This window comes from Ceratotherium simum, chromosome 7, assembly GCF_057802395.1.
Source record: "Ceratotherium simum simum isolate JZ-2026a chromosome 7, ASM5780239v1, whole genome shotgun sequence".
Lineage (NCBI taxonomy): Eukaryota > Metazoa > Chordata > Mammalia > Perissodactyla > Rhinocerotidae > Ceratotherium > Ceratotherium simum.
Window position 1 is genome coordinate 76653968 of NC_141906.1, and position 16570 is coordinate 76670537.

The 16570-nt window shown below is 50.0% G+C and overlaps 1 protein-coding gene across 4 annotated transcripts in view; it reads left to right on the forward strand.

Moving 5' to 3' along the window:
- PKNOX2 (PBX/knotted 1 homeobox 2) overlaps positions 1 to 15187 on the forward strand; it is a 186457-nt gene extending 171270 nt beyond the window's left edge. For all 4 annotated transcript variants that reach the window (XM_087433884.1, XM_087433886.1, XM_004438429.2 and 1 more), the window contains 3 exons: positions 10752 to 10828; positions 11742 to 11920; positions 12938 to 15187. In XM_087433884.1, the coding sequence (XP_087290010.1) occupies positions 10752 to 10828; positions 11742 to 11920; positions 12938 to 13164 (483 nt within the window). In that variant the 3' untranslated portion in view covers positions 13165 to 15187. The remainder of the gene's footprint in view (positions 1 to 10751; positions 10829 to 11741; positions 11921 to 12937) is intronic.
- Positions 15188 to 16570: the final 1383 nt, after the last annotated feature.

Consider the following 16570-nt stretch of genomic DNA (forward strand, 5'->3'; position numbering starts at 1 on the left):
TGCAGGGGCTGGCCCCGTGGAGTAGTGGTTAGGTTCACACGCTCCACTTCGGCGGCCTGGGGTTCGGATCCCAGGCACGGACCTACGCACCGCTCATCAAGCCATGCTGTGGAGGCAACCTATATGCAAAACAGAGGAAGATGGGCACAGATGTTAGCTCAGGGCCAATCTTCCTCACCAAAAAAATTAATTAATTAATTTAAAAAAATTCTTAAAAACAAAAAAGAAGGTAATGCGTTTCTCAAGGTCCCACAGGCTTTGAACCCAGGTCTTTGTGACTCAGGGCTCTAATTTCTTACCCACTAGGCTGTACTGCCTCTGCATTGACCCAAGCAACCACAGCATCTCTCAGCTCCCATGCAAAGTCTAGGTGAAGCAAAGAGGAACCCCCGCTCACCGCTGAGGCCCAGAGCCCCGTCCTGGGAGAGGCGGTAGATTTTTATGTGCCCAGCCCTAGCTTTCAGATACAGCGAGGCTACCTTACTATCTCCCCCTTTCCTCTTCCTTCTCCGCCCGTCACATTCACAGGCCTGGCGTGGCCTCCAGCCAGGCTCACAGTTGTACTCCTCTTGCTGCCATCCCGCCCCCACCCTGTGTTCGAGGTGGCTGCTCCCCCCCCGGGCCACGCAGAGCTGAGGGCCTGGCTCCAGCGCCCTTGCATGAACCCTACTGTAGCCGTAAAGCTGAGTGCACAAAAAGCACCAGGGGCCTTCTCGGTATGTTTTTTAAAAATTGAAATATAATTCACGTACCATAAAATTCACCCTTTTAAACTGTACAGTTCAGAGGTTTTTCATACACTTACAAAGTTGTACAATCATCACTATTTGATTTCAGGATATTTTCATCACCCGCACAAGAAATTCTGTACCCTGGAAACCAGCCCCTAGAAACCAGTAGTCTACTTTGTCTGTATGGACTTGCCTATTTTGGATATATCACATGAATGGGATCATAAAATGTGTGATCTTTTGTGACTGGCTTCTTTCATGTAACACAATATTTTCAAGTCCAGCCATATTGTAATATGCATCAGTGCTTCATTCTGTTTTATGGCTGAACAATATGCCATTGTATGGATCACCGAATTTTGTTTATTGGTTCATCAGTTGATGGACATTTGGGTTGTTTCCACTTTGGCTTCTGAGTAAGGCTGCTATGAACATTCCTGTCCTCCACATGATTCTGAGCCTGTCCTTGTCTCAGAGACTCTTTGTCAGATTCCTAGCTATTCTCACCCAAAGTGCTAGAGCCTCACACATTGGGCTCATCCCCGCTGGGGGAAACAGGCCTGCCACAGACCCGGGTACAGCATGTGCCCTGCACACGGACCCCCAGCCAAGGAGGGTGCGTGGGGCTGAAATCCGGCTGGTTGCCTCTGCCCCTTGGTGTTGCCTTCAATCACTCAACAAACATTCTCTGCGTGCCCTGCCACTTTCCCTGTGCCTGGCATTGTATGAAGCCCCAAGGAATTATACATCTGTCCCTGTCAGAGACCTGCTTACAGGATCATCTGTGCAGCTGACTGAGAAACAGTGATGTCTCTGACAAGCAGAAAGAGCGTGGTCAATGGAAGGACATGATCCCTGGAGGCAGGATCTGGATTTGAGTTTCACTGCCCCTTCTACCTGGTAAGGGCCCTGGGGCGAGTTGCTTGACCTCATTAGGTCTCAGTTTCATCTGCTGTAAAATAAGAAACACAATGTCCAGCTCATAGCATTGCTGTGGGGATACACTAAGATGATGGGTGTGCAAGTACTTTGTCCTGCCACAGACACAGCTACTGCTACAGAGGGCTCCAGGCGCACTCCGGGAGTCCCCGTAATCTGGCCTGCCTTGGAAAACGCTGAGAGACATCTTGACGCTTCTGTGGAGGAAAGTAAGAAATCTTAAAAAGCAGGAAAATAGCTTAGGGAGACTGAACCATTCTTGTTCCAGAATATCTTGTCTGCCACTTTTTCCTTTAACTTCGTCACACCATCTTCACTCATCAGAATGAAATTCCGCTCATCAGACACCCACTTAAAATTATCCAATCCCTGTCAAAAGCAGATGCCTATGGAGAGGCCGTGAGGCCATCATTCATTCACAGCTTAGTATGAATTAGTTCAAAAGCTTGCTTTTCTACTCCCACTCAGCTAAGACCAGCTTCATGGGAAGAATGCCAGTGCTTGTTAGTGGTAGAAGGTGAAGATAAGAATATTTTTTAACACTGCATTTTGAGGAGGCAAGCCAGAATGGGGTGCTAGGGGAAAGGTTTCTAGCAATTATTCATAACCTCTCCTAGGCTCCCAATCTTTTGAGAATCTGGTGAAAGCTTTACTTACATCATCGTGAACAGTTTCAGGAGATTTGACCCTGAAGTTCTCGAGGCCTCGGAGTCAGAACACTGACTGCAGGATAACACAAAGCTTGTGAGAGGAGGTGCTGGGGAGGGTCAGCAGGGCACAAAGACAGGAGAGGCTGACACAGTCCGTGATCACCATCTCAGATCCACTCAGGTTTAGTTCTGTCCCCTGAAATAGAGGAGGGTCCCTTGTTGGTCTTTCCTAATCCAGTGGGCTCCCCTCCACCAGAACACAGATCTTTAACTAAATTAGCCTTGGAGATAGTTTGGAAAACTGTTTTTAAAATAACTTGTTTCTATGGGAAAATGTGACCTAAGTTCCAAATAGCATATCTACCCACTAACACCTACGTCTCAGGTATGAGACATGATTTCAGCACTCACGGGCTGATATTTTAATTGGGGAAATAAATTATACACATAAATCATGGGCAGTCACCCCATGACGTAACCATACAAACACATACACTCAGGGGTTCGAAAATGGAGGCTTCAATGCAGATGAGAGGAGTTTGACCATCTGTGCTGGTCAGAAACACCCAGAATAGTGTGTCCAGGACTGAGCATCAGATTTCAAAAGGTCCTTTGACAAGTTATGTCCAGAGAAGGGCAGCCAGGATGCAGAAACGTCTGTTCAAATGGCGCTAACAGGAAACAAGTCATGTGATGAATGCTAAAGGAGTGGGGCTGTTTGGTCTGTAGAAAGACTTGTCCCTTCAGCGCGGTGTGCCGTAGTAAGGAACAGGGGCTGTGCAGGCAGACAGACCTGCAAGTGAACCCAGCTCTGTTTTTCACTTGCTATATGACCTTGAACAGGTCAATTAACTTCTCTGATGTTAGTTTCCTCTTCATAACGTCGAGATAACAATACCCACCTATGGTGAAGATGATGAATAATATGTTAGAACAGTCCTGAGAGATGGTCTAGCACAGAGGTGGAGAGGACATGGTTAAAAATACGGGGGTATGACTTCCTGCTCTGCCACTTACTACTTGTATAACCTGGGCCTGTTCCTTAACCCCTCTGGGCTGTTTCCTCATGCATAAAATGGGAATAATCATGCCTATTTCATAGGTGCCTTGAGAAGTCAATGAGAAAACATGTCAAGTACTTTTGCAGAGTACTCTGTGAAGACTGTAAGTATTCAAAATTAGCCCAAAACTGTAGGCGTCAGATATGTGGTGGCAACTCCTGTTCTGAAGTGAGCGGTGCTGTAGACTTGTGTGTGACTTCAGAGGACCGTCTGTGCTCTCTGGCTGGATGAGTAGGGAGGCAGACTTGAGTTCAACAGAAAGACCTTTCCAACCATCAGAGCAAAGGGCTGCCACACTGAGTGATGTTGGCACCTCAGAGCCAAGCTTCCCTACCTTTTTCAGGATGGCACACATAAAAAATGATAGTAAACCAATGAGGCTGCTTGCAGCTGGAGACCAGCCAGGGGACTCTCGCTGCCCCAGACCCCACCAAGCCACTCCTGGGGCTGAGGACGGCACTATCTCTACACACCTATAACTTATTTGGGGAGCATTGCTGAAAGCACTGGTGTAAAGGACTCCTGCCTGTGGGAGAGGCTGGCCTCAAGGACCTCTAGGGCTCTGTGCAGTATTGAAGTGTTGGTTAACAGGGTTTGGTGGAGGAGCTGGGATTTGGGCCAGGCCTGGAAGGATGGCTAGGATTTAGGATCGGGTAGGAAGAGAAGACGGAGGAGTCACTTGAATGAGAACTATCTTCCGACTGATCATCAGTGCCCATCTGGCCTGTGATTCTTGCTGACCACAGGGACTGACCTCTCCTCCTGGTTGTCATGAGCATGAAATCCTCTTCTCCCCTTACTCTCACCCTTGGAGGCTGGGGAACCATGTGGCCCCTTGTCACGGCTGTGACTGTCTTCCCTCCCATGCAGCTGAGGCATCTGAACCCACAGAGCTTCGGTGGAAGGCACACCAGGAGGCTGGAAGTCAGGCCAACTGGGTTCTTAGCTGCATTCATCTCTCTGGCCAGAGAAACACTGGGTCTCAGATTCTTGCCTGTGGCCTGACAGTGTTTTTCTCCCACCCACCCTTCACTGTAGAGAGAACAGACGCCCGGAAGCTGCCCTCTGCCTCCCCAGGAAGGATGGAGTGTCAGAGGTGTGTTGGGGCAGCCGCAGTCCCGGGTGTGTGCCACACTGGAACAAGTCTTTTCAGCAGCAATGAGTCGCCAGGGAAGGAGGCAAGATTGGTGACCTCCATCGAAGACTGGGCCTTGTTGGCAACAGGCTCATCAGCTGCAGGGTTAGATAGAGCTGAACTGAAAAGAGATGGGGAGTGGGAGACCCCTGGCTTGCCCTGAGCCGCAGGACACTCCACGGGAGCCTGCAGCTCTCAAAGATTCCACCTAAAAAATGGCCAGGGGAGATGTACAACCTCACAACATCCGCCACAAGAAGCCTGAGACCCAGGTTAGGAGAAAATGCCCCCATCCTATGTGCACAGGGGCTGGCACAGTCCCAGCATCCAGGAAATAAAACCCATTTGCAAAAAAGGAGCACATTTACACATGTGCAGAAGGGGCTGCTCTTGCCATCTGTCGGGAAAACAACCTGTGGCTTTTACAGAGATGGAGCCACGTGCACTGAGCAGCAGATTTATTTTCTGTTATTTATTTATTAAACAAACACTCATGGAGTGTTCCAGGCACTATTCTAAGCACTTTTCAAATATTAACTCATTTGATCCTTGTTACAGCCCTGAGGTGGGCGGAGTTATTTTCCTCATTTTACAGAAGAGGAAACTGATTAACAAGCCCCAGGTCTCGAGCTGGTGAGAGACCAGGATTCAAAGCCAGGCAGCCTGTCTCTGGAGTCCATGTTCTTACCTACTCCTCACAATGCTGCCTCCCAGCCTCCTCTAGAGAGCCTACCAGGGTACCTCCAGGTACGGCTAATTACCCTCTTCTGCTGCCCCTTCCCCCACAAATATGCACAAAACGGTCAATTGCAGGAACAGCCCTGTTAATAAGAAGGGCAACCTGATTCTAGGAAGACCTCCTGGGGAGTCCAAATCATTGATGTTCCCACCCTCTTCCCCCATCCTCACACCCACAAACACACACAAAAGAAGTGGTGAAAAGTCCCAGTTACCCCTTGGGTTCCTGTGATCATTCATTCAGCAAATACGTAGTGAACGCTCACAATGTGCCTGCCATTCTCCTCAGCACTGACACGGTGGGAGGGGGAGAACGGCATGGTCCCGTTTCTCAAAAACGCGCATCCCGTCTGGTTGGGGTGACAGATAACTAAACAGATCATCCTTGTAGCATGCAGAATCCTGGTAGAGCTCACAGGAGGGGCGTCGGAATGGGCTTAAGGGGTTGAAGGAAGGACCAACCTCGCTGCAGTGTAAAGGATGGGTTGAAATTGAAACGAAAGGGAAGGAGAATAGTTTTGAGATTGCAGGAGGGTGAAGAATGGGAAGGCAGTAGATTTTTACAATGGAAACTATACAGCAATGAAAATGAATATCTAGTTACACAGAACAACCATAGATGAATCTCACAACCGTACTGTGGAATGAAATATTCCATGCTGTATGATTCCATTTATATAGGGTTCCAAAACTAGGCAAGACTAAGCCATAATGGTTAAAGATGTAACATAGGTGGTAAAACTATAAAGAAATGCAAGAAAGTAATTACCATAAAAACTAGATTATCTTCGGGGAGGATATCTTTAGGGGTAGTGATTGGGAGGGGCCAGAAAAGGGGCTTCTGGGGTGCTGGGGATATCCTATTTTTTGACCTAGGTGGTGGTCACATGAGTGTTTGCAATAGTATATGCAGCAGTAGATTTTAGTTCTTTGTACCTTTCTGTGTGTGCACAATTGTAAGTGAGGAGGGGAGTGAGAAAGAAAGAGAAAATAAAAGAATGAAAGACCTGAGCAAGGGCAATTACACTAGGAAAGAGAAATTCCTTGGGTGACTTACTGTGCTTCTCTCCATTCTGAAAGGCTTGTTTTCTCCATTTTAGCATCTCTGAAATCAAGGTGCACCCTGCCGTCGATGGCATCTTAGAGGTGATGAAATGTGGTTGTTTCAGGGCCCCTCCGTGTCCTGGCTGCCTCCCTCTGGTTCGCCTCTGACCCTCCTCGAGCAATGCCATGCCAGCAGAGTTGTGGCCACAGTAGGCCACACGGCCGATAGTTGATCAGGAGTGAGAAGGGAGTGAGTGAGTGAGTGAGCAAGTGAGAAGGGAGGGAGGCTGTGGTTGGCTCCAGCGCGGTGCTGGTCACAGTGGGAAGGTGGGAAAGGAGAGCTGGCTCCAAGCCCTGCTCCACCATCTGCTGCATCCATGTGTGGTGTCCCTCAGTGACCTAGCTGGCCTCCTGCTCATCTGCATGGACTAGGAGGTGAAAGGACAGTCTCAGGGTGGGCTTTGAATGAAAGGTGTGGCCAGGGACCTATGAACCAGCTCTGGCCAAGCTTCTTTCAGACCCAGAACCCTGGGGGGAACCCGCCATCCAAACTGAAAGATGCTTTCAGCTTCAGTTTAGCACAGATGAGACTTGAGTTATGGAGCTATATAGGGAGGTGTCAGAGAGAGGTGGGAAAGAGTTTAGGTTAGATTTCAGAGGAACTTCCTGATGGCAGTGTCATGAAATGCCTACTCAGTATAAATATTGCCATTCCCTTCTCTGGAGACTTTGAATAGTCAACGATACGATGTCTGGGAGGCTTCACTATTCTTGGGCAGAGTGAGTCAATGGAGCATACATGCTTTACCAGCATTATCTCATTAAATCATCCCCAAAGTCCAAGGAGTAGGCACGATTTTGTTATTTCCATGTTAAGCTGAGGAAACTAAGGATGGAAGACATAAAACAACAAATTGCCAAGGTCACACAGCTGATAAGTGGTGAGTGCAGGACTTGACTTCTCAAAAGGCCATGCTCTTAACCACCAGGCAGCACTGCCTAGTCATGGGAGGCTCCACGCTGGCCCTGAGAAGGGTCTGTCATTTTCTGGTCCATTCTGTATCTCTTTTTCAAGGAAGAATTGTCTACTTCCAGAGAGCTGCTGCCTGTGCCCTTCCCTCCCAACTCCAAGGAAGTTCCTCCAAATAGTGATCAGAGAGCAGATACCATGGCTTGATGGCTTACCACCGTCTCATCTGATTCCTCTTCTCGTCCTTGGCCCCGAGCCTTTCCAATTGTGCTAAAAGTAGCACTGACCAAATCGAGGTCTGTCCAGGGGCCAGGACCATTTTGACTCTGTCCTCAGGAATCATCTGGTCTCAGGCAAGTGCGAGCTGGACTGCTCTCATAAGCACCCAGATGTGATGCCAGGAATGTTCTGGCCGACACAACTGTCCCCAAAGCTGGCCCAAATGCTGCTACTCACCCCATGGCCTCCACTCCGTGCCTCCTGAGACACTGGTCCCAGGAGGGGTGGGTCGTGGGACTTGCACTGAGGGAGGATAAGAGGTTTATATCCTTATCCATAAGAGAACAACCTGCAACTTCTGGTGACACTGCCTCTTATCTGTCTGCATTAAATGGGAGTATGTTAATCTATGGATTTATGACATCCGGTCAGAAGGGAGGCCCACATTAGAAGCCTCCTTAGAGACAGCAAACATCATCCTTCTGTGAGAGGCTGAAGGATTTCCTTCTCTGGAGGTCTTTAATAGTGGAAGAGATTTGCATCTGACTGGCTTAAATATAAGTCCTAGTGCAAGGCTGCAGCCTGGAATGCCCATCCCCTCCTTTACTAAACTGGCTTGGCTGTTCTTCAAAGTCCACCTGAAGTCCCACCTCCTTGGGGAAGCCTTCTCTGAGCAGTGCAGCCCACCCTTCAATTACCACCCAGTGGGTACTTACACACCACCTTTTCATAGCGGGTGTGTTCCTTTGTCTGTGGCCTTTCTCTCTAAGCTGTGAGCTCTTACAAGCAGGTATCTTTCACTTGCGGGTACCCAGGATGCAGCAGATTCCCAGCATTTGTGGGTTGATGAATCAGCACAGTTGGCAAGGCCAGCCTTGCTCTGCTCAGGAAACAATTCGGCCATCTTCTTGTGTTGGTTCACTCATCTGTTCCATACACAGACATTGAACATCTACTCTGTCTGTTACTGGTCTGGACACGAGATACAATGTCTGATAAGACCAAGTCTCTGCCTGAAAGCAACTCCCAGGATAGTGGGGAGATGCACATTACCACCGAGTGGGCTAAATGCAATTATTCAAATGCAGTGGTGACTGACTTTGCCCCAGGGAGCTGGGGAAAGCCTCCCAGAGGGTTTGATCTGTGACTGGTCTTTACAGAAGCTCAAAACGCGTGCAGTGGAAAAGTGGGAGAAAGAGCATTCCAGTGGAGGGAACAGTATGTGCAAAAGCATGAAGACATAAAAGAGCCTAGTGGGGCCAGGGAAGGCCAGAAAGTTGCCATATTTTTGCTGTGTTCTCAGACCGGCCACGGACAGGGAGGCTGCTTGGCTCCTCATGGCGAGGGAGATTGGAACTCCACGGAGTCAGGGAGTAAGAGTTGGGCACCACCCCTTCCCAGAAGGTGTGAGAACGCACAGAGCCCCTGCTCCTCTGCCCCTCGGGGCCTGCAGTCTCTCCTCCCAGCCTCCCTCTGCTCCTTCCCAATTAGGATGAAATTGGCTCCTGTGACACTGATGTGCTTCCCTTCTTGTTAGAATCTTAATATTGTATGAATCACAAGTCCCAGCTGCCCTAGCAGAGCGGTCGGGGTCAGAGGTGTGAATTAAAACAACACATGATCCTGATTGCTTCAGTCAGGGCACGCCAAGAGGTTGCTTTCCTTTCTCACTGACAATGAGAGGAGTACCAAGGCTGTTGATCTCAAACTCATTCCTTAGAGAGCTTTAAGCCCTTTGCCGACATCATCCAATAATAATAGTATGAAGAGCCGCCTCTTATTGAGCACTTTACAAGTATAATTTCATTTAATCATTAGATGACTTTATGATGTAGGGTTAAGTGACATGCCTGAGATCTCACAGCTTGTCATGATAGAGCCCAAATTTGAGTCCTGGTCTCTGGGACTTCAGAAAGCCCAAGTACTGCTTTGTAGCCACCTCAGCCATGAGGAGTGATCCTGGCCTGAGCATGCTGGATGGTTTGGCCCTCTGCCTGAAGAGCCCCCAAATCTCCCCTAGCTTCCAGGGCCAGGCCTAACCATTCAGACACTCATCACACCTTTATTGCATGGGTGCCAGGTCTTGTGCGGAGCCTGAGAAAGACACGAAGACGCATAGACCCAGTTATAGTGTGGCTCACCACCCAGTGGGAGCCAGAAGGACCCCCTTCACACTGCCACCCCAGACCTTCCTATTCTTCAATGTGACCTGTTCAGCCTTCCCTGCACTCTGGCCAAGACCCGTTTCTCCTTCTTCTAATCTTCTCTAATGCTGGTTACCCAAACCATAGCACCTATTGCTTGGTGTCTGCTTTCTTTCACTCAGCAGTCATTTGTACGTCATTTGCACGTGGAAGGCACTGGGGATACATTAATAAGACATGGTCTCTGCCCTCATGAAGCACAATCGAAGAGAGCGAGACAGACGTAACAGGTGCATGGACTGAAGTGCACTGAGGACTCTGGCAGGTAGCTTACCACTTCCTCACTCATCCCACAAAGACACTGACTCAGTGGCATCATGAAGGAATGGGAGGAAAACTGGACCCAAATCTGAACTGAGTTCCAAGCTGGTGCCGCCATCTGAGGGACATTGGAGAAGTCATTCAATTTCTTCATCTGTAAAGTGGGAATAACAATGCCTAATCTGCCTATCTTATGAGTTTTAATGATATGCGTTGTTAAATGAAATGAAATGCATGAAAACATTTTACAGGTTATAAAGTACTATACAAGTAGTAGTCTCCGACTTCTGTCTCCTAAGATGCCTAGCATAAATCTGGGCACATAGTAGATATTCAGTAAATATCAGTTAATTTAAATTGAATTGATTCATTCACCCCATTTATCTATCACCTGTGATCGTCCTGTGGGCTTTTGATGCCATTGTGAATCCTAACACTAATAATGCCTGCCTGCCTGCTGGGGGGTGGCTGTGAGGACCAAGTGAGAAGGATGGGCAAGTGCCTGGGAAGCTACAATATTGAACTTTACTGACTCTTGGGAAACCACCTTGGCCCCCATCATGGGGGGCTGGGCTGAGGGCCGGGGGCCCTGAAGGTGGAGCCACAGACACGGGGTGGCCTCCCTCCCAGCTCTGGGCTCGTTTTTTGGGGGGAACAAACAGTACACTTTTCCCAGTTTGGGCTTCTAAACCACTGCAACTGCCTGGCCCAGGATAGTGCCTGTGATATGGGTGTGGTCTCTAGGAGGACCAGGCCACCACGTGCCCACCCCTCATTACCCCTTCACCTCTCATTTCAGCACCCCTACCCCACGGAGGATGAGAAGAGGCAGATTGCAGCCCAGACAAACCTTACCCTCCTGCAAGTAAATAACTGGTGAGTTAGCATCACCTGCTGAAAGGCTCTCAGATCCAGGAGCCACTTGCTCAGCCAGAGAATGCATAGCAGGGAAAAGAGGCTAGAATGCCCAGTCCTGCCTCAGTCTTAGCCCAGCTGCCATGCCAGTCCTCCCATTTGGGCTAGAAGCAGAAAGACAGAATCAACACTGGTGTCTATAGCTTCATCTGCGGCTTGTCAGCGCCCTCTGCTGGGAAATTGTGTCAGCAGCATCACTGGAAGCTTCTGGCTGAGTAGAAAACCCAGCCCCACCTGTACTGCAGAGACACACAGGAACACCTGGTTCTGAGAACTGGAGGGGCCACTGTAGTCATCTGGTCTACCTCCACCCAAGTGAGCTGAACACAAACTGAAACACTCTGCAAAGCTGGGAGTGGGATGGAGGAGGAAGAGTAGGCTGTTCTGACCCCACCAGGATCTCAGTTTCCCCCTTCTCTGTGTTTGGGTGGGCTGTCATAGAAATCTCAGAGAGCAAGGTCTGGCTGGATGGGAGTGGACCCAAGAGCTGGGGCCTCTGATCTGAGCCCACAGCCCTCTGGAGAGAAGTCAGAAGTTAGTGCCTTTGACTAAGGGGGCTCTTTCCTTCCTCTGTTCAGTCCTGACAAGTCTTGAGCCAAGATTTCTGACCTTCCTCACGCATTTGTCCCAAGCTGCTTCATGGTTACCAAGCCCCAGGTGACTTCAGGAGCTTCTCAGTGCCCAGGGCTCTTCTCCTAGCTGGGCTTTTACACCCTAGAGCAGACCCCAGGCTGTTCTCTACAATGGATCAGCTGCTGAGAGGCTGGAAGTAGCTTAGCGCTCTCTGCACACACGCATGATCACACACATGCACACACCCCCCACCACCACCCAGGGGGTGACTAACCAGGTCTCCACCTTTACCTCTGGGCAGGTTCATCAATGCCCGGAGGCGCATCCTGCAGCCCATGCTTGATGCCAGCAACCCAGACCCTGCCCCTAAAGCCAAGAAGATCAAGTCACAGCACCGGCCCACCCAAAGATTCTGGCCCAACTCCATTGCTGCGGGGGTGCTGCAGCAGCAGGGTGGTGCCCCAGGGACAAACCCCGATGGTAAGAACTGGGGCTGGGTGTACTCTAGGCTGGGGGCTGGCTGGTGGGGGACCTCCTGGAGCTCCTTCAGGATAGGCTGTGCAAAGATTCAAGGGCTGAACTCACTCACTTGAGTGGCAGTGGCCCTCTGTCACAATAGTTATCCCTACCTGATCTCCATCAAAGGATGTGTGTAAGCCTGAAAGAAGGGGATGTTTTTGCATATGTTTTAACAAGCCGAAAGCAATCTCACAGAGACGAGTGGGAGTCTATGGTCATCTGAGTTAATGACTACTCTGCAGAGCCCCCCTCTCACTCCCACACCCACCCTAAGTTCCTTAACGCCAATCAGTGTCTGCACAGTTCCCTAAGAGCCAGGGCCATCTATAAATACCGAGGCAGGCAGCTGGCTTGTGAATGGAGGCCAGGAAGAGCTTTGTTTTCCCAGCTTCTCGATCACACCCTCCATATACACTTTTCCAATTGCCGGTCACCTGGTGCAAAATGAATAATTCAATGAGCCAGATATTTTATAGCTTGGCATGTGGAGATAGCTCTATGTGGGAAGTGGAGTGGAGGTGTGCGTGTGTGTGTGCATACCTTCATGTATACGTGCATTTATCTGGCTGTGTATGGGTTCCTGTGTGGGAGGCAATCATCATATGAGGTATAGTGGGAATCAATAGATTTGAGCTAGACCAGCGTGGGATAGAATCCCAACTCTATCAAGACTGATTGTGTGACCTTGACAGACTTAACTGTCTGAGACTCAGTTTCCTCCTCTGTAGAATGGGGATAATAATACCTACCTTACAGAATTCTTAGAAAGTCAAAAGTGTGTAACACATATAAATATAAGATTCTCAGGAAATGGTAACTAGGAGTGCTGCTGCTTGGGATGGGGCAGGGCATGGCTGACAAGTGAGTGGACAGAGCCTTCATACCAGGGAATTGTCCGGCTTAGGAGCTCACCACCCCATCAACTTGGTCCAACACTGAGTTTCCCGGGCCTGACCCCTGCCTTCATGTCTCACGTAGGTTCCATCAACTTGGACAACCTGCAGTCCCTGTCCTCAGACAATGCCACCATGGCTATGCAGCAGGCTATGATGGCTGCACACGATGACTCACTGGATGGGACAGAAGAAGAGGATGAGGATGAGATGGAAGAGGAAGAAGAAGAGGACCTGGAGGAGGAGGCCGACGAGCTGCAGACGACGAATGTCAGCGACCTGGGCTTGGAACACAGTGACTCTCTGGAGTAGTCGGGCAGCCCAGATGGCACTGATCACCAAGCAGGAGAGGAGTGTCGTCAGAAGGGCTTCAGGGTGCGAGGGAAGGGGACATGGGCAGGCAGCACCAAGGAAGTTGGGCCTTAGCTTCCCAAAATCAGTAGCTTGAAGAAATGCAGAAGAGACACCTGCTCCCTCCCAACCACCAAGCTTCGATGAGGACCCAGCCCCACTTCCCTAGAACTGCGGAGGACTCCATCTAGCGGAGCCAGTCACGTAGCCTGTATGGAAAGGCAGGAGTGAGATCTGGACTCACCAAATCCCTGAGGACAAATGGCATCCATGGCCCTCCACTGAAGGACTTGAGTTGTTTACAAGCCCTGCACTGTGAGGTGGATCGGTGCTGTTGGCAGAGTGAACCTTTGCCAGGGGACAGAGTTAGGAGGAAAGGGAGAGACAAAGGGGGTTTGGGTTTTACCCTCAGAAGGTTCTTAGCTCCTTTGAGAGACATTCAAGGGTGGGAGGGAGCCCAAAAACATAACCAGTGGCTGGAGGAGTGGGGGGACCTGAGACATCACATCTTGCAGATCTGAGTGGGGCCTGGATTCCTTCAGGCTCCAGCTCATTCCTCCAAGACCCTACTCTGGGCAGGGGCAGCCATGGACTTGGGAGAGAGGGATGGGAGTGAGCAGAGCCGCCTCCTCTCTCCCCTAGAAACAGACGGTGAGCTGGTGGGCTCAGATTGTAGGAGGTTAAGAGGAGTCCCTTCACCTGGGTTGGCTCCAGGACCCAAGGAGATGGCTGAACCTGGGCTAGGAGCCATACCAAGGTGACTTTGGGGACCACAGCCATCCCTGGGTGGTCGCAGAACTCAGCTTCTATAACAACAGGACAGTGGTGTCTTATCCCAAATGTTCCAGCCCTCAGATGGAGCTCCTCAGATGTTCTACCCCCTTCATAGACCATCAGAGAGGGTGGAGCCAGGTTAGCTTGGAATCTGTCCACCCCTCAAGTCCCTCATGGCCGTCCCTCTGCTCCCAGGCTGGCTCCATCGGCCTCTGTCCTCTCTTCTTCATTCTATCCTTCAGAGAAGGCAGAAGAAACATTGGAAAGAAGCATCCAGCCCAATGGGAAGCCGGGGGCTGAAGAAGGTGCTACATCCCTCCTCCCTTCAATATCCAAAGGTGGGGGAGGGCCCAGAGAAACGGACCCAGGAGCCAATTGGTGCCCCACCCTGCCTGCCTCACTGTTCTACACACTACCACCATACACAGCACAGGAGGAACTGGGGCCCCGTGAGCAGCAGGCTGTCCACCATCTGCCCTAACACACACACTCCCACCCCAACTTCCAGGCCATCATGATTGGCACCCCCTCTTCCCGGCCCCTCTCACCCCATGGCTATGAATGACAGGACTGATGACACGTGTGTTTTCCATTGGATTTAATTTAATGGACCTGCAGTTTCATTTGTAAATTGTGCATCAGCCATCTCCTTCAGTGGCAGGATGTGAGTGGCTGCCTGGCTCAACTTGAGGGGACCCTCAGGGCCCTGTGGGGCTTCCCCTCCCCCACCTGGTTGGGGCGGAGCAAAAGGATGGTTGCTTTCCTGAGGTCTCCCTGAAATGAATGTATTTCTCCCCCAAAAGAGCTGATATTTAATGTTTTAATAGGGATTTTTGAGAAACAAATAACCTTATTTATAATCTGGGTGATCCAATCATTTTTTACTCCCTTTTGATGCTATAGGTAGAGGAAAGTCTAGCTTTTTTGGCGTGAGACTTTTGCAACGTGCAGTGGGATAAAAGACATTGCCTTTTCTGGTTCTTTTGTCTTGTTAAAACACACACACACACACACACACACACACAAACACCCTTCCACTTACCACTTTGGACAGGCGTCCCACCCCAGCACAGGCACACCCGCACACACGTGCCCCTGCGTGTCCTCCTCCCAGCCCCCTCCACCCGCCTAATGTTATGCAACCTCCTTCTGATGTATCCACCAAACCAGTACTGAATGTGGCCGAGTTTTCAGTAAATATTATTACCTACCGTAATTCTGGTGTGCCATTCTCTTTTTCTGTGGTTAGTGGGACCCTGGACTAGAGAAAATTTGGAGGCCTCAGCATACCCCATGTTGACCTGACTACCCTTGGAAGGGCTCTCTGGGTGACCTCAGTTTCCCTGTGTGGGGAGGAAGATAGCGAAGTCTGGCACAGTCACCGCATTTGATGAGGGAGAGGAGACAGGAGGAAGTCTCTACTGCCTTCTGCTGACAAATTCCCCCCATTGCAGTGGAGAGCTCTGAACTTAGTGCCCCCTCTTCCACCATGCTCCACCTCCCTCAAAGGCCTTTGTTTTTCCCAGCTGCATCCTAGGCTCCGAGGGTTTTCATCACCCAAACTGGTGCCGCCACTGCTCCTCCCCTAGCCCTCACATGCCCACCCTCGCCCCATCCCTCAGGGGAAAGGTCCCAGGAATGGGGAAGGAGAGGAAGTCTTGACTGCTGACTTAATTCCTGGAGCTGTGTCCAGAGAAGAGCCTGCCCTTTGAACCCCGAGGTTCAGTACTGTATTCCCTGGGGCAAGAAGAAATTTAGGGGCTGCTTATCTCCCTAAGTAACTGACAAGGAGGCTTTCTTCTCAGCCTAGAGGTTTCCTTATCTGGGCACCGTTGGTGAGATGTCCAGGGCGACAGTTTAGAAGCAGGTGGGGGAGTTCCTCGTTCACACTCACAAAGGCTGCAGAGTTTGCACTTACCCGTGGACACCCTGGAGCCGAGCTGAAGAAGGGAAGGAAGTGGTTGGTTACATAGGCAAAATGGGCCTCCATGCAGCTCTGATGGTGGTCCCCTGGATCACTCCTGTTACACCTGGAGAGTCCTGCAAACACAGTGGAGACCCTACCTCTAGGCAGTGGAGACAGTCTCAACATCCACAAGAAGATGATACCTACCCAAAAAATAAAAGTCCAGGACCAGATGGCTTCTCTGGAGAATTTTACCAAACATTCAAAGAAGACTTAATACCTATCCTTCTCAAACTATTCCAAAAAATAGAGGAAGATGGAACACTTTCCAACACATTCTACGAGGCCAACATCACCCTGATACCAAAGCCAGGCAAAGACAATACTAAGAAGGAAAATTACAGGGCCAGCCCCGTGGCTTAGCAGTTAAGTGTGCACACTCAGATACCGGCGGCCCAGGTTCAGATCCCGGGCGCGCACCAACGCACCGCTTCTCCGGCCATGCTGAGGCCACGTCCCACATACAGCAACTAGAAGGATGTGCAACTGTGACATACAACTATCTACTGGGGCTTTGGGGGAAAAATAAATAAATAAAATTATAAAAAAAAAAAAAAGAAGGAAAATTACAGACCAATATCCTTGATGAACATAGATGCAAAAATCCTCAACAAAATATTGGCAAAC